The 18,532-nt window shown below is 42.2% G+C and overlaps 1 protein-coding gene across 15 annotated transcripts in view; it reads right to left on the bottom strand.

Annotated features, from left to right (window-relative positions):
* kif1b (kinesin family member 1B) overlaps positions 1–18,532 on the bottom strand; it is a 240,949-nt gene that overhangs the window by 143,921 nt on the left and 78,496 nt on the right. For 11 of the 15 annotated variants that reach the window (XM_055659646.1, XM_055659650.1, XM_055659647.1 and 8 more), the window contains exons 4-10: positions 15,622–15,801; positions 13,964–14,029; positions 10,754–10,932; positions 9,521–9,632; positions 5,798–5,875; positions 5,397–5,462; positions 5,280–5,297 (exon numbers count right to left, since the gene is read on the bottom strand). In XM_055659646.1, coding sequence (XP_055515621.1) covers positions 5,280–5,297; positions 5,397–5,462; positions 5,798–5,875; positions 9,521–9,632; positions 10,754–10,932; positions 13,964–14,029; positions 15,622–15,801 — 699 coding nt within the window. The remainder of the gene's footprint in view (positions 1–5,279; positions 5,298–5,396; positions 5,463–5,797; positions 5,876–9,520; positions 9,633–10,753; positions 10,933–13,963; positions 14,030–15,621; positions 15,802–18,532) is intronic. The other 4 variants (XM_055659654.1, XM_055659658.1, XM_055659661.1 and 1 more) reach the window with 1 other exon arrangement.

The raw sequence follows: 18,532 nt of genomic DNA, 5'->3' as shown, positions 1-18,532 counted from the left end.
AGGAGCTACACAGCATGGATTGTCCCACTTTGTCCATGTTGACCTTGGCATTCTGGGCTCGACCCATTTGCCTGCATTTGGTCCCAACTTCTTCCTGTCCATCCATCTGTTCAAATGTCTTATAAAGGACCCAATTGTATTCACTTCCATAACTTCCCATGGCAACCCATTCCAGATATGAATTACCCTCAGTTGGAAAAATGTTGCCACTAAGATCTCTCTTAAATCTATCCTTTCTCATCTTAAGCCTGGGCCCTTTAGTTTTAGAATTGTTTACCCTGGAATACAGACTGTGAGCTTTCACTTTACCCATGTTCCTCGTGGTTTTGTACACCTCAATAGGGTCACCCCTCAGCCTCCTAAGCTCCAAAGAAAAAAAATCCCAGCCTATCAAACATCTCGCTATAACTCACTGCCCATATTGCCTTTCTTGTATAAGTGGTCCAAAACTGTGTAGTGTAAGAATTATTCAGGTGTTTTGGAATTCTACGGAAACAGCAGGTTTTAATTCAAATGAAACAAAAAAACAAAACAAAACCTGTTCTAATTGCAAGCAGTTTGAAGTTAAAAGGGCAGCTTTATAAACAGACAGCGCTGTTGAAAATGAGAGGCCATGTGGCCACAGCAGGAGGCTGCTGAAGAGATGTGGTTTATAAACATACATGAACAGGTACATCGATAGGAAAAGTTTAGAGGGATATGGGCCAAACGTGGCAGGTGGGACTAGTGTAGATGGGGCATCGTGGTCAGTTTGGGCAAGTTGAGCTGCAGGACCTGTTTCTATACTGTATGACTATGGAAAGGAGACAAGGAACTGAGCAAAAACCAAAATGCTGGAGAAACTCGGCGGTTCAGTCAGCATCTATGGAGAATGGATAGACAACGTTTTGGATCGGGACACTTCTTCAACCTTAAGGGTCTCGATGTAAAACAACACCGACCCATGTTCCCCTGGGATGCTGACTGACCCACCGAGTTACTCCAGCACTTTGTTCATATTACAAAAGATTATGAGTGTAAACACAACATTTGGCTGGCCTAACAATGCAAAGCTAAATGGGGTGGTGCTAAAATGGCCGATATTTTGCAATGACTGAATGCTAAATTGCAACGTTATTTACGTGGAACTTGTAGCAGCAATTTAGAGACCTTACTCAACAGTAATTAGAGCCATCTATTTATGGTGACACGATAACTATTTCTGCAGCCCTGATGACATTTAAATACATCCACAAGTAGGAAAAAAAGTGTAGTATACTATATATAAAAAATGGAAAGTGAGCAGAAGGTTAGAGAGAACGCAGAGATGGAGGAGCAAAACTGTGATCAGGATAAGGACCGTAATTAGATTTTTGAAGGCCAATAAGACAGGGAGAATTGCAAAAAGTTTCAAATCCCCAAAATAAGGATTGCAGAACACCCGATGAAGATGCAAAAATAAGCAGGTGCTGATGAACATACAGGAAATAAGTTGGGAAACCAAGCAAGCTAAAAATATGGTGTGTGCCAAGTTCTGTAACCATTTCATCAACGACTGGTCATTTTTGCAGTTATATTCTGGAATTTCATATATTTTCGTTGTAAACACAGTGAGGAAATAGAAAGGAGATGAGAAGTAGACTGATTGATTGAATGGCAGAGTAGACTTGATGGGTCCAATGGTCTAATTCTGCTCCTACAGCTTATGAACATGAGGGGGGAGGGAGGAGGGAGGAGAGAGAAGAAAAAGAGAGCTTGATACTTGAATCATCCCAATTCTAAATTCCTACAACACAATAGTGATAGTTAATGGAATAACTGCTCTAACATTGTTCTGGCTCGTGATTTTAATATTTACAAATATTCCCAAACCAATGAAATACATCTATAATACAAAGCTGCTGGCATTTCATTCTTCTATTTACATAACTATGTTCACACACTTACACTAAATTTAAATTTAGAGCTACACGTCATATTTGCTTTAACCATGAAGGGTCAAAAGACAACTCCTTCCTGGCTTCAGCTTAACGGTATTCTATAATCAGCTGGGATAAGCTAATTCCAATAACATTCCCTTTGCCGAGTGTGCAGTCTATGCTGGCCACTTATATTATGTCAGGACTCCAATATGGAAAGGCACACACTTGCTCTGCACGACTTCACACCTCAAATCGTGCCACAGGCCTATGAAGATATTTATTTATCAAATTAATAACCAGTCTATCGCTTCAATCAATATTTAAATTTACAGAAATTAAATTTGGCATCTACAAATATCTACCATGAAGATATAATTCACACCGCTTTGAACAGTGTCTCTAACTTCCATCGATTTCTTCGCCCATTTCTAACTAAAATCATTGAGAAATTTGGTCCACTCAGAATCACACAAGTTTTACTATAATATAACTATCTAGCCCATATCCATTTTCCACCACTAGCTCTTCCAATCGCACTTCTTCAAGCACACATTCATGTCTTGTTTAAATGTGGAGAGTTCTTTTATATTTACCATCCTTTCTAACTTTCGAGTGTTTAAAAAAAACTCTTCATCAATTCCCTTCTAATCCATCCTCCAATTACTTCACATCCGTGCCCCCAGAATTTGATTCCTCTGCCAGGAGAAACAGATTATTCACCTGCTTCTCTCATGATTTTACACCCCTCCATTCAGTCTCACCACAGCCCCCTCTTTAACAAGGAAAACAGACCCATTTCTCTTCATAACTCTCATCATAGCTCCGTAGCTCCACTTCCCCAGTCTGCATAACATCCCCAAATCTCCATTGCTCCTTCTCCCATCTGACCCTACGCTTTACTGCAGTGTGTTAACTACACAGTACACGGGCTGTGATCAAACCAGTGCTGTATAGTTTCATCACTATCTTTCCGTCTTATATTCTATATCTTTGGTATGGGTATGCCGAAAGCAAGGTATGCCTCTTGGCCAATTTATTGAGTGCCATTGAGGATTTGTACACCATGTACACCAGGATTTGATCATCATGCTCCAAGATTAAAATCCTGCTATTTATTCTTGTCCTATACCTTTTGATAATGCATTGCACACAGCTCATAAGGCTAAATTCATTTTCCATTTCTCTGTCCAATTGACCAGATATTCTCAATTTTCCTGCAGTCCAAAGATTCCCTATTCACTTTCAACCATTGTATCGATTGAAAGATACAGCATGGAAATAGGCCCTTCGGCCCACCGAGTCCAGGCTGATCATCAATCAACCGTTATGTTATCCCACTTTTACACCAACTCCGTACACACTTGGGGCAATTTTAAGAAGCCATTTAACCTACAAACCCGCACGTCTTTGCGATAGAAACATAGAAAATAGGTGCAGGAGTAGGCTATTCGGCCCTTTGAGCCTGCACCGCCATTCAATATGATCATGGCTGATCATCCAACTCAGTATCCTGTACCTGCCTTCTCTCCATACCCCCTGATACCCTTTGCCACAAGGGCCACATCTAACGCCCTCTTAAATATAGCCAATGAACTGGCCTCAACTACCTTCTGTGGCAGAGAATTCCAGAGATTCACCGCTCTCTGTGTGAAAAATATTTTTCTCATCTCGGTCCTAAAGGATTTCCCCCTTATCCTTAAACTGTGACCCCTTGTTCTGGACTTCCCCAACATCGGGAACAATCTTCCTGCATCTAGCCTGTCCAACCCCTTAAGAATTTTGTAAGTTTCTATAGGATCCCCCCTCAATCTTCTAAAATCTAGCGAGTACAAGCCGAGTCTATCCAGTCTTTCTTCATATGAAAGTCGTGACATCCCAGGAATCAGTCTGTTGAACCTTCTCTGTACTCCCTCTATAGCAAGAAGTGGGAGGAAACCGAAGCACCCGGAGGAAACCCATGTAGTCACAGGGAGAACGTGCAAACTCCACACAGACAGCACTCATAGTCAGGATCGAACCAGAGTCACTGGCTTTGTGAGGTAAGAGCTCTCCCAGCTGCACTACTGTGACATCCTAGTGTTTTTTTAATGTTAGAAGTTATTAAAATGGTGGGATAGGCTAGGATTGCAACCCATTATTAAATGTTGTTGCAACATTTCCTAATATAGAATATTCCGGTAGCTATCTACCTCGATGGAGAGAGATCATGGTGAAAAAAAAAAAAAAAAAAAAGGCTTTCCTGACATACTGCTATTTAATGAAGGTAGACAAAAGCGCTGGAGAAACTCAGCGGGTGAGGCAGCATCTATGGAGCGAAGGAAATAGGCAACGTTTTGGGCCCCGAAGCGTTGCCTATTTCCTTCGCTCCATAGATGCTGCCTCACCCACTGAGTTTCTCCAGCACTTTTGTCTACCTTTGATTTTCCAGCATCTGCAGTTCCTTCTAAAACATCTATTTAATGAAATCAGTTTGTTGTTCATCTGAATTACTGCGTCAACTGTTTCCTAGAACAGAGAAAGATACTGACAAACACGACCTCTAACGTCAACATCCTCACATGTTAAGTATCCTTTCTACTTTCCATTGAAATTATTGCATGAAGATAAAATGACACAGGACAGTGTCTGTGGAATTCTCTGCCTCAGAGGGCGGTGGAGGCAGGTTCTCTGGATGCTTTCAAGAGTGAGCTAGATAGGGCTCATAAATAGCGGAGTCAGGGGATATGGGGAGAAGGCAAGAACGGGGTACTGATTGGGGATGATCAGCCATGATCACATTGAATGGCGGTGCTGGCTTGAAGGGCCGAATGGCCTACTCCTGCACCTATTGTCTATTGACAAAGAATAAATTAATAAAATAAATTAGTTCTATTTAAAGGGGTCAAACGTCTTTAGTCTTTGTGGTTTAAATATAAATAATAGACTATGATATTTTACCCAAGATAAATCTAAATATTTATAATTGCACTATAATATTTATTCCACATTTGTTCATTTTCATTTTTTTTCCATAAAATTATTAAAAGTTAGAATGCAAAGTAGGTAAATTAGTACCATGTAAATCGTGATTTAGTCGTTTAAAAGGAGAAGTAAACCAAGGTAAAAGATGTTCACACTACTTAGAAACAAACTGAAGACAATTATTATTACGATTAAATACGTAACAAATTCCTCGTATGTTGCTAAACATACTTGGCTAATAAAGTATGATTATGATTGTTTAATTGGTGTTTTTGAAACAGGTATGTAAAGTAAACCAAATGAAAGAAAGCTTGCACACAACAATATGTTTTTAAAACTATATTTTCTATATACGAGCCACATACAAACAGACAAAGATTAGATGATCACTAAATACAATGATGGTCTGAACATTACCTTACTGGGAGCATTATCCTGTAATGGCAGCACAGTTTAAAAAGACAAAAATATATATAATCAGCAACTTTTCTACACTTTAAATTCTCTTCAAGTATTGCAACATTGCAAACTCACCACTTCGGCAAGGGCAGAGATGACTTTTCCCAATGTTGTGAGTGATTTGTTGATATTTGCTCCTTCCTGAAAGACATCAGTCCCACTCTTAGATCAATGTCCAATTTGGGCAACAACAAAAAAAAAATCAAACTTCTGCACAAATCCTACGGTAACGATCCAGGTGTTTTGACGTATCAAAGTTTACTTCACGGTGGGTAGCTTACAGATAAGCTCTCAACAATAATTAAATATTCCACAGCCAGATCCCATTAAAAGGTCTTTCCATTAAAACTCCAACAAAAGCAAAGAGCCAGCAAAAACATGCCAGGGTCATTACTAGTATATTGACGAGGATGTCATTAAACATTCATTGTATTCAATTAGCAGAATTAAAGGAAGAATCTGCTGTCTTGCTTTACCTTTAATCTTGTTCCTTTAGCCCCGGTGGAGTCTGCTCTCTCGCTGCCAGCCAGATCAACCAGGCTAATTTTGCTGACCTAAACGTGGATGGAATTGGAACAGGAGTCAAATCAGCTTTTAAACTTAACCAAACCATCAGCTGGTTCTAAACTTCCCAAGGTAGAGGCAGAATGAGGAGGAAATGGAAGTTGGCCGTGGGTTGAATGTACGTTTGCTTACTAGAGATCAGGCAACACAGCGGTAGTTGCTGCCTTACAGCGCCTGCAGTGTCGGAGATCCAGGTTCGATCCCAACTACAGGTGCTGTCTGCACGGAGTTTGTACGTTCTCCCCGTGACCTGCGTGAGTTTTCTCTGAGATCTTCGGTTTCCTCCCGCACCCCAAAGACGTACAGGTTTGTGGGTAAACTGGCTTGGAAAATGTCAACATTGATAGTGTTAATTTGTGGGGATCGCCGGTCGGCGTGGATCTGGTGGGCCGAAGGGCCTGTTTCTGCTCTGTATCTCTAAAACTACAACTAAAAGAAGGTGAGAATAAATGGTTCTCTCCAGCGTTCGGATCCTCGGTCAACATCACTGGTCACCGTCAGATTGTGGGGCGTGGAATTTAGCAGACGTGCGAGGCTCCCCTTCCAAGGTGGGGCATGTCGGCAACTCTGGGGGAGATGGAGGCAGCGTTGGAGGGAGGGTGGAAGAGGCTGTGTGGATGGATTGACGGAGGTGGAGGAGGCAACAGCGGCCAAGCATACAAAACCGAAGGAAATGGCGGAAGCAGGTGAGAGGGGAGGGAACCCCATGGTGCCCGAGCGCGTCCTGTCAGTGGTGGCAGCCTGAAGAAAATGCTGTCCCTAGGGGCTACAACGTAAGCCGCACCAACAGCAGATTGCATGCTTCTTATCCGAGTCGAACTGATCATTAAACTAATTCAACTGCTTCAGGTCATTAAAGGTGCATCACAAACATCAGTCTTTCATGTTGAACTAAAATCTAGCCTCGTCCACACAAAACAAAATCACGTCTAACAATGTGAAGAACTATGATGAGGAACTGTCCTTCCAATCGGTTGGAGGAGAGGGGAAAGAAGAGGAAATAAAAATCATTGAAAGATGAAGAGAATATAATTTTTAGTATGTGGAGGAAGGAACTGCAGATGCTGGTTTACACTGAAGATAGACACAAAATGCTGGAGTAACTCAGCAGGACAGGTAGCATCTCTGGAGAGAAGTAATGGGTGACGATTCAGGGTCTCGATCCGAAACGCCACCCATTCCTTCTCTTCAGAGATGCTGCCTGCTCGCTGAGTTACTCCAGTAGTTTGTGTCTATCTTCAGGAAATAATTCTTTACAGGTTATAGATACAAAAGTGCAGATTGACAGCATTCTCACTTAGAAATAATCATTTAACTGAGAATGGTTCTCATCATCGTGGTTAGATTGTGATTAACTCTTCAATTTAGTTACCAATGGAACAATTGTACAATTATCCCAATTTTTATTTATTAATATAATTCCTGGCAGAAACAAAGGAATCCTGGGACAGTGGGAATGAGGAGCTGAAGAAGAGAAGAGTCATACTAAAGCTGACAAACCAAAAGGCTGATCAATACTAAAAGATCCAATGAGTTTTGAAAGAGGTTGCTTGGAGATGGTGGGTGCCATCTCCCCTGGTCCTGTAGGATCTAGATTTGTACCTATTGATTGAAGGATAGCCAAAGTGGCCCCACTTCTTGAGAAATAAGGAGAGACAGAACAGAGAGCTACCAACCTGCTAACTAAGGAGATGAATAAAGGATTGGATAAATATTGGATGCCTGGATAAAGGATTTCCTCACCAACCGGCCCCAGACTGTGAGACTCGGCCCCCACCTCTCCTCCACTCGCAGGTTGAGTACCGGTTCCCCACAGGGCTGTGTGCTAAGCCCCCTCTTATACTGTCTCTACACCTACGACTGTAGTCCGGCCCACAACAACAACCGCATCGTCAAATTTGCTGACGACACTACTGTGGTCGGACTTATTTCGAAGGGAGACGAGGCAGCCTACAGAGAGGAAGTCCTGAAGTTGACAACCTGGTGCTCAGAAAACAATCTGGCTCTGAACACCAGGAAAACAAAAGAGCTCATTGTCGACTTCAGGAGGCACAGCTCCGACTTAGCCCCCCTACACATCAACGGCGAGTGTGTGGAGAGGGTCAACACCTTCCGGTTTCTCAACATCCATATCGCTGCTGACATCTCCTGGACGGACAACACGACAGCGGTCATCAAGAAGGCTCAGCAGCGGCTGCACTTCCCGAGGGTCCTCAGGAAGCACAACCTGGACTCTAACCTGCTGCTGACCTTCTACCGCTCGTCCATCGAGAGCCTGCTGACATACTGCATTACAGCATGGTATGGCAGCTGCACCATGGCAGACAGGGAGAGGCTTCAGAGAGTAACCAGGACAGCGCAGAGGATCATTGGCTGCCCTCTCCCCTCCCTGATGGACATCTACACCTCCCGCTGCCTTAGCAGGGCAAAGAAGATCATCAAAGACAGCTCCCATCCTGCGTTTGGACTGTTCTACCTGCTGCCCTCTGGAAGGCGCTATAGGTGCATCAAATCCAGGACAAACAGACTCAGGAATAGTTGCTTTCCGAGAATTATAACTACTATAAATTCAAATTCACACATGCACTGACTACACCGCCCAACACGGACTTCCATCTGTATATATGTATATATGTATGTAGCGCCGCAGAATTTGTGCACCTATTCCCCCCCCCCCCCCCCATCTCCCTTCTGTTTTTTGTTTTTTCTGTTTCTTGTTTTTTGTGATAAATTGTATGTATGCACTGAGTACGAGCAGCTTTCAGTTTCACTGTACATGTATAGTGACAATAAATGGCATATCTCTGATATCTCTGAAAAATATAGAGAATGATGTAAACACAGAACCACTTAGTCAGAGTCATAGAACACAGAAACAGTCCGTTCGACCCATATCGATCAAGATGCCCCATCTACGCCACTCCCACTGCCCGCATTTACCTCATATCCCTCTAAACCTATCCTATCCATGTTCCTGACCAAATACCTTTTAAATGTTGTTATGGCACCAGCCTCAACTACCTCCTCTGGTTCCATATACCCACCAGTCTCTGCGAAAAATAAGCCCCTCAGGTTCCTATTAAATCTTTCATCTTTCCCCTCTCACCTTAATCCCATGCCCTTTGGTTCATGATCCCCGTACTCTGCGTAAAAGAGTGTGCACTCACCATATCAATTCCTCTTATGATCATCTCCACCTCAATAAGATCGCCCCTCACTCACTCTCCTGAATCACAGCCTCCTGTGCACTTTGAAAAGACTAACGAGGTTCGAGCCAGCACATGATTCATGATCATATTGAATGGCAGTGCTGGCTCAAAGGGCCGAATGGCCTACTCCTGCACCTATTCTTCAATGTTTCTACGATGCTTTGGATAGGACCAAAGGCTGATTTCATTTTTCACAGGACTTTGACGCTAGGGTTGTAGAGTTATATGGTACAGAAAGAGAACACTTCCACAGAAAACGGAAAGAGCATGTCTCTACGTGGGAAATACTAGTGTACTCGTGTTGAGCTCATGGGTAAGAATAAGGAAACAAAGGGAACTGGAAAGGACAAAGGACATAAGTAAATAGAAAATCAGCAAAAGACCGAGTATGAAAATTAAACGAGGGTTCTCTTCTCCAAGTTGTACCTTTTCTGTACAAAGGTCAGTTTCCACATCGTGCCTCTTCTGTGTAAAAACTATGGTGAAGACAGCGTGGGATCTGCTGCTGGTCTCGTTCATGTTTGTTGCTGCTACAGTTCTGGAATAATAAAATGGGATTAATGTTACAGCTGTTAAAATACTGTTAAAATACATGGCTAAACTAATATCTCAACACTTCCCCATAAGGTCCATACTCAAAGGAAAGGAATTATATCTTGTAAGAACTTAATAAACAGAATTCAACTGTTGGTTTAATCTCTGATCTTCTTCTTGCAATCCCTGGAAGACTTTGACTCCAAGACTGAGAGGTGCAGAGCCTGGAAAGATGCCAACACGGAGAGATAATCACAGACCCCACAGTGAAACCACCGGGGTTTGACCACCATCACAAGCAGGGTGTGGATGAGAAAGTGGGATAACATGGAACTAATGTGAACGGGTGATGGTCGATGTGGACTCGGTGATGGAAGGGCCTGTTTTCATGCTGTATCTCTAAACGAGATAAACTAAAAACTGACCCGAAACATCGTCTATCCATTTCCTCCACAGACGCTGCCTGGGCTGCTGAGGTACTCCAGCACTTCATGTTTTCCTAAAACCACATCTCACTCTGTTGGCTGGATTTCTGTTTACCACTCCAATCGGTGGCCCTTCTAATTCACCACACCAGTGGCATTTCCTTAAGGAGGTTGGAACAAGTTGCCAAAGGACTAAAGAAGAAAACGCTACAACCGTTCTCAGTGTGACATATTTTGTTAAAAGTTTCAACTAATATTTAAGAATCCAAACCTTTGATGCATGGCTGCTGACAATAAATGAAAGGTGCATGGACGTACAAAATCATTTACAAAACCAAAGCTCCTCACTTATTACCTTTACCTTTGAGGAAATATTTAAGGGGGAAAAACACAGTCTTTACAAAACAATATTTGGGGTAGCACAGTGGCACAGTTGCTGCCTTGCAGCACCAGAGACCTGGGTTCGATCCCGACTATGGGTGCTATGTTCTCCATGTGACCTTGTGTGTTTTCTCCAGGTGCTCTGGTTTTCTCCCAAAGATGTACAGGTTTGTAGGTCAATTAGCTTCTGTAAATTGGCCCTAGCGTGCAGCATAGAACTCGTTGGTCGGTGCGGACTCAGTGAGCTAAAAGGCCTATTTCCACGCTGCATTTCTGAATAACAATAGGACTAATCTGACTCGGGCACTTGTGGCCTTACCTGGCTTTGTTCCCGGCATCCATGAGATCCGCAATATCCGTGTACGACGTAACAGCCAGTTTGGAAAGGTCTTCAACGTAAGGACCCAACAATGGATGCTCTCGAACCCGCAGGTTTCCTTTGGTCTTGGGATTCAACAGATCCCGAACCCTCTCACAATAAATCTCCATGTAACTCACCTGCAAGTAAAACAAATACTGGATTGGAATGAAGAACAAAAATGATCGGTACATCAAGAATTAGGTACGGACTAAGGTTGTTTCTTCACCTGGGTGCCACTGGCAAGGTTGATTGCCAAATGCCCTGAGATGGTGGTAGTCTTGAATTGTGACCAGTGGTACCACAGGTGGCTGGTTAGGACATTTTAGAAGGCAGTTAAGAATTTACCACATTGTCCAAATCAAGGACATAGTACTTCCTTCCCCAAAGGATGTTAACAAATCAGTTGGGGATATAACCACATTCAGGAAGTTTCACAGTCACCATTCTTGATGCAAGCTCTTTATTTCAGATTTATTTACCATCATCAACAGCATTTGAGTTCCCAGCAACTCTGATGGGATTTGAATACGTCTCCAGTTCAGCAAACAAAGCATGGAAGATTTTTTTTTACAAAGGCCTAAACACTAACAAAAGAAACAGTTTCTACACTTGTCCAAGGGGAGGGAGTAGGAGAGCAGTAACTTCAACCATTTTATGTATTCATCCTGCATAAGTCATCAATTAATATCAGACGCAATTAATGGTAGCAGGAAATTGACAGAATTATGTTTCAGAGAAGATGAACTGGTCTTTGGGTTGCCTTATTGCATCAGCTAATGTTGGAAATTAAAAGATTGCAATCTCATGTATATGCATGTTAGCACTTAACTGTCTTAAAAGTGCTGCTCTTTACAGTCCACTAAATCTTCATTGGATATCATAAATTATGTACAATTAATCTACAGCCTCTGACTTTTGAGAGCATTCTATTCTTTTCCTCTTACAGGAATTGTAGACGCCAAACATTAATTTGCCAGCTGAATTTTCCTTTACAATTTGATTGGGGTGTGGAGGAGATAGAAAAACATTTACAATTGTACATTTTTTAACTTCTGGTTCTTTGAAACCCCATAATAGAGCCTGCCTTTGATTTAAAAAAAAGACAAACGTGTTCAAAGCCAAGTTCCATTCAACCATTACCAATATAACAGAATGGAAGTGATGGGATAGACAGAATACTACAAATCATGGACATACCTTAACTTTCTCAGATGCCCCAGAAAATAAATAAGCTGATGCACTTTTGTGGTCATTGCATCTTGAGCTTTAAGTTCCTCGGCATCCATATCACCGGCAACTTAAAGCTGTCGACCATCTCTATATCAGCTTCGTTAATGAGAAAAGTGTTGTGTTCACCCCCTCTCGTCCTCTGGTCAGCAACCAATTCTTAATAGCTGTTTTCTTGACCTAAGACCATGACACAAGGTCTCTTTCTTGTGTGCCCTCTCATCATAGTGGAATTAGTCAACAATAGTGCCATCAACAAACCTAAAGATCGAGTTGTCACTGTACTTGGCCACACAGTTGTACAGAGAGCAAAGCCTGGGACCGAGCACACAACCCTGCGGAGCACCAATGTTGGGGGTCAAGGTGGAGGAAATGTCATGACCAATTCTGTCCACTGAGATCTGCTGGCCAGGAATTCCAGAAGCCAGTTCCACATGGATACCCCGAGGCCACAGTTGAGAATTTGAGAGATGGGTTTATTCCATATCAAGGTATTGAAGACTGAAATAAAGTCAATAGACAATAGGTGCAGGAGTAAGCCATTCGGCCCTTCAAGCCAGCACCGCAATTCAATGTGATCATGGCTGATCATCCACAATCAGTACCCCGTTCCTGCCTTCTCCCCATATCCCCCGACTCCGGTATTTTTAAGAGCCCTTTCTAGCTCTCTCATGAAAGCATCCAGAGACCCTGCCTCCACCGCCCTCTGAGGCAGAGAATTTCACAGCCTCACCACTCTCTGTGAGAAAAAGTGTTTCCTCGTCTCCGTTCTAAATGGTTTACTCCTTATTCTTAAACTGTGGCCCCTGGTTCTGGACCGATGTTAGAATGACATTCTAACATCGGTGTTCTAACTGTCACGGTGACCCAGGGGTGAACATTATGCAAGGGATACGACGTCCTCTGCAGATCTAATTTCCCTTCATGCTATTACAAGGGGTCTGGTTTGGCCGAAAGACTGGTACAGAAGTGGTCCACTACCAATTCTTCAAAGCACTTCATAATGGTCAAAGTTAGAGCTACTGGGTAGACGTTGGGACAGATCACATTGACTTTTCTTGGGGACTGGAGTGTTGGCGGGTTCTGAGATTTCTCAATCTTGGTTTAGGGATTTGCAGGATCAGCAGTTGATACACCACAGATTTCTAGATGACATTGTTCAAGGTCAAGTTCAAATGTATTTGTCACGTGGACCATAAGGTGCAGTGAAATGAATTTACTTTATGAAGACCATAAACATCGTTTTATTAAAAAAAATAACCCACCATCTCCCAGGAGTGGAATAACATGAACTTCAGACTAGTTTTGTAGAGCCAGCTCAGCCCTGAAAAAAAATCATTATTTATGACTGGCAGCTGATGTGATTTCATCTTCTTCTGAACTCGGCTTTAGATCGGAGCAAAACGTGATGTTTTGATGTGACTGGCTATGCTGGTGTCAGTACTTATGACCTTATCGCCATGTCCAATCAATTAATGAGCTGGCTTTATGTGGAAGACCACTGATGTGTTGAAACATAATTGTGTAACTCCACACTATCAATGTACTCGTACACAATCAGTTCAGCCAACAAAAAAAAACACAGACATGCAAGAAAAGTGGTGGCAGTTCCACATCCGCAAACAAAGAGGTCAGAGAGGAAATGTTTAACATGTGACAAAATATCACTTGAATTATAAGACCACATCAGTTGTAAATCTATTAAACTTCAAAGAGGATAAACCATTGTCTAGTCTGATTTAATATATTACCCGAACAATTTAACTGAAGCCTAAAGCTAACATTTTGGTTCTGTCTATATAAAAGGTCAGCTGGAGTTGATAGACTGAGTGATGCCATGACTTAAACACCTTAAAATCTCCTTGAAATTGTCTTTAGGGTTCTCAGAAGTGGGAAGCCAACAACTGTTCCATTAGATATGCTTTTGATATTGGCTCTTACCTCCACTGAGTAGGACATGTCAGATTTGCTGTTGTCGTTTATTTTTTCAAAGAGGTCTTCACAAAGCTGCAGGCAGAAGGAACACATTGCAGTTTAAGATATCAGAAAATCAATTTTCATCAAATCTCATCCCAGCAAAGATATATTAGGGTCCCCCAGAAGCATCGCTCCCATTGAAGGATATTAACATTCTTGCATAAGAAAGAACTGCAGATGCTGGAAAAATCTCGACCCGAAACGTCGCCAATTCCTTCTCTCCATAGATGCTGCCTCACCCGCCGAGTTTCACCAGCGTTTTTTTTGTCTACCTTTAATATTCTCGCATGTTCATTGGTGATAATTCAATATAAAAGGACACAGAGTGCTGGAGTAACATAGCAGGTCAGGCAGCATCTCTGGAGAACTTGGATAGGCAACGTCTCAGGTCGCAACTCTTCTTCACTTTCCCAACCCAATGCGTCACCCATACATGTTCTACTGAGATGCTACCCTGACCTGCCGAGTCACTCCAGAACTTTGTCCTTTTGAATAAACCTGCATCTACAGTCCCTGGTTTTATAATTCAATACAACCCTGCCAACTATTTGATATTAGATACAAAAGTTGAAAATTATCAACCAATTGATGCATTTGATCACCCAGATGCATTTGATTCTTGCATGAATATTGCCACACCATCCAATGGAATTACCTTTTCACCCAATGTGATCAACAAATAGTTATATCATATATAGATGATGTTCAGTCCCCTGAGGACAGGTTGTCCTTCGCCAGCAATATTCCCCATCTAATTCCCTTAATTCGTAATGCTTTTCGTCTCCGGACCTTATCCTATTGCATTAGCACTCAAATCTTCTGCCAATGAGACCAGTTTTAATTACCAAGATGGGTTTTGCCATGAAGTATGAGCAGGTCTCGAATCTCAATCACTCCCCTGGGGATAAGTGAATGTCCAACTCACTTTTACAGATTCTATAGGACAGTTGATGTTACCCATTGTTACTATTCTACAGTGTTGCCATTTCCACATTAAGTCCAACTATTCACCGGCATCTTGCTTTGATAATTAATATTGGTTGCTAGGAAATCTCATTTTTAAAAACATTGGATTGTAGTTAATGGAAATCCTATTTCTAACTGAAAATGCCTGATCCTGAGTCATGTCCCGATACATCACCAGTTGCTTTTTTATGAAGCAAGAATATATTCACCCATTTTTGATGAAAATCTTGCCATTTATTATTACATTGCTTCTTCTATTGCTATATTGATTGAAAGATTCAGCATGAAAACAGGCCCTTCGGCCCACTGAGTCTACACCAACTATCGATCACCCGTTCACACTAGTTCTATGTTATCCCACTTTCTCATCCACTCCCTGCACACTAGGGGAAATTTACAGATGCCAATTGACCTACAAACCCAAACGTTTTTGGAACGTGGGAGGAAACACAGGCAGTCACACAGAGACCATGCAAACTGCACACAGACGATAACAGAGATCAGTATCGAACCCGGGTCTCTGCTGCTGCAAGTCAGACCTGTGCAGCCCGACCCCCTGAAACAAACGACTTAAAAAAAAAAAAAAAAAAGTGGCAAAAGATCACAGAAGAATCCATTTTAAAACAAACTTTCAACAGGCTTTGAGCAAACGTTACCTGTGGGATTATTCCTTGATGGTCTTTATCCTGTTTTCCCATCATCGTATAGGATTTCCCGGCCCCGGTCTGCCCGTATGCAAAAATGCACACATTGTAACCCTCGAAGGAATGCTGCAGCATTTCTTTGCCAATGTCATTGTAGACTTGACTCTGTGACGCAAAGGATGGATCTTCAGGCTGAAAATAAAGGGGAAGAAATCAATTGTCTGCGATTATATTTGATTCTGTGTACAATGGGGCTTACTGAGCACAAGCTCTTGAAGTGCACGGCAGCAGATGAAAGGAGATGTGCTGGGCAAGTTTTGTTTAATCACAGAGAGCGTTGGGTGCTTGGAACATGCTGCCAGGACTGATAAAGGTCATGGTATAGATAGGGTAGACAGTCACAACCTTTTTCCCCAGGGCACTAATATCAAAGACTAGTTGGCATAGCTTTAAGGTGAGAGGGGCAAAGTTGAGGCACAGCTTTAAGGTGAGAGGCGACATGTCGGTCTTGTTTTTTTTGTTTTTTTTACACACACACACACAGTGGCAAATGCCAGGGGTGCTGTTGGAGGCCGAATTGATAATGGCATTGAAGATGATTTTGGATATGTATGGAATAGAAGGATATGGATCATGTTCAGAGGAGATTAGTTGAACTTGACATCATGTTGGGCACAGCTATTGTGGGCCAAAGGGCCTGTTCCTTTGCTAGACTGTTCTATGCTCTATCTCCCCATTCACTGAAACCTAATAAAATCACTAAGACAAACAGAATTCTGGGAGCACTCTGCACTCGGAGAGAGGAACAGAGTTGTTGATTCAGGTCATCAGAACCAGAAAGCAAAGTATTTTTTTTGTATTTCCAGCACCTCCAGGTTTTGTGCTCCAATATCAAAGTCATGGAGTCAGGAAACGGGCCCTTCAGCCCAACTTGCCCATGACGACCAACATGCCCCATCGACACTGGTCCCACCTGCCCACGTTTGCTCATATCCATCTAAACCTATCCCACCTGTCTCTGAGCCCAATTTAAATTATTTTTTTGCAATCTTTTGGAGAAAGAAAATGAGGGGTGAAATGGAGAGGCAAAGTGAACGGGTGCCGAAAATCTCCACTCCTCGAAGATCGTGCTAATTTCAATATTCTGGAACATTTTACTTTAGCATGGAAACGTCAGAAAAGTGTGAACCAGAGAAGCAGAGTTTTAGAACATGCAGCGACAGACACCCACACAATGGCCAATGCAGCACCGTCTTTTGGGATTGCACCAGATTCATGAGAATTTTCAATGGCTGTGAAAATAATTTCTGGAGATCCGCCAACTCTCCTTTCGTTTTATTCTGGGGCATGTTCGTGACTGCTGTTGATTATCAATTATTTGCAAGCTTGTCCAAAGCCTGAATCTAAAGGAGTAGCTTTTCACAAGACCCAAAATGCCAGAGTAACTCAGCACGACTGGCGGCATCTCTGCAGAAGAGGAATGGAAGTAGGAAACATCATCCATTCCTTCTCTCCAGAGATGCTGCCTGCCCCTAGCATTTCATGCCTATTTTCCGTGTAAATCAGCATCTGCAGTCCTTTTCTACACATTTTGTCTCTCTTTTTTTCTCTGCCATTTAGTGAGAATTGTACCCCCAGTTCTCTTCTTGTATCTTTAAAAAGTTGACTTCCCACGTGGGCCAAGGGAATGTATACAAACATTTATTATTCCCAATGTTACTCTGCCTGGTTGCTAATCCTTGATCTAAATACAAATGACCGGGCCATGACTTATTCCAAACATAGCTTGTGATAGCTTAAACCGATTGGCATCGGGGTCAAATGGTCTGCAGCAGGGATGTGGATTCTGAGTCGGCAGTAATATTTGTTCCCTCTACATCATTGGATGACAATAGGTGCAGGAGTAGGCCATTCAGCCCTTCGAGCCAGCACCGCCATTCAATGTGATCATGGCTGATCTTCCCCAATCAGTACCCCGTTCCTGCCTTCTCCCCATATCTCCTGACTCCGCTATTTTTAAGAGCCCTATCTAGCTCTCTCTTGAAAGCATCCAGAGAACCTGCCTCCTATGTTAGAATGGGTCTCCCATTTGTCCAGAAACTACATGTTATGTTTGCCCATTTTTTCTTTTTCACTAACCAATACCTCAACTATCCTTTTCTGCACATCTCTCAACTCTCTTAATAAATGTAGCACTACCATAGTGCATGCCCCCGTAACGCTAATTGGATATAAAGCGACTGATCAATCAAGAACAGTACTTGTATTAAAATCACTTTAGGCAATAGAGTTTGTTTTGCAATTGTTTGGCCATTATAGTCAATTGTTAAATATCATCGAATCTTTTGAAACTGCTGTACTACCTGTAACATTTTTTGCAACCCCTGCTCTAACATGTTCTGCTGTGATGCAACATCCACACATCTCAGAAAGCTCACATTATGGAAAGTCATGTTATAAAACAAACGGTCAATGTGGGCTGAAGGGCTTGCTTGTGGGCTGAATTGGGAATAGCACAATTTCAATCGGGACCGAGATAACCACTCAAGTCACCGTGGAAATTGACAAGCAGAAAAAAAGCTGTCTTGCGGGGAATAGAAAGTCAAGAGAATTTTTTTTTTCCATGTAACCTCCTTGCAGTAATCAGAGACCATTGTCTCCGAAGAACACAGTCTGTCAGTTTCACCATAGATGGCCATTGAAATTGACAAGCAATCGCTTGATACAATATTTTAATTAGACAATGTAAAATAAGCCTTCAGCATTTTTAGGTTTCAGTCACATAAACTTATATCTACTAAAAAAAAAACTTATACTACTATATTTTTGAAATTCCTGAAGGAAAAATGCTTACTGAAAATCTGAAACTCTCTCAAGAGTCTGAAACTCTCTCAAGAAAATCTGAAACTCTGTACAGTTTGAT

The sequence above is a fragment of the Leucoraja erinacea genome, chromosome 30, assembly GCF_028641065.1.
Source record: "Leucoraja erinacea ecotype New England chromosome 30, Leri_hhj_1, whole genome shotgun sequence".
NCBI lineage: Eukaryota > Metazoa > Chordata > Chondrichthyes > Rajiformes > Rajidae > Leucoraja > Leucoraja erinaceus.
The sequence above is the reverse complement of the archived record's forward strand: the minus strand, read 5'-3'. Positions and strand labels throughout refer to the sequence as shown.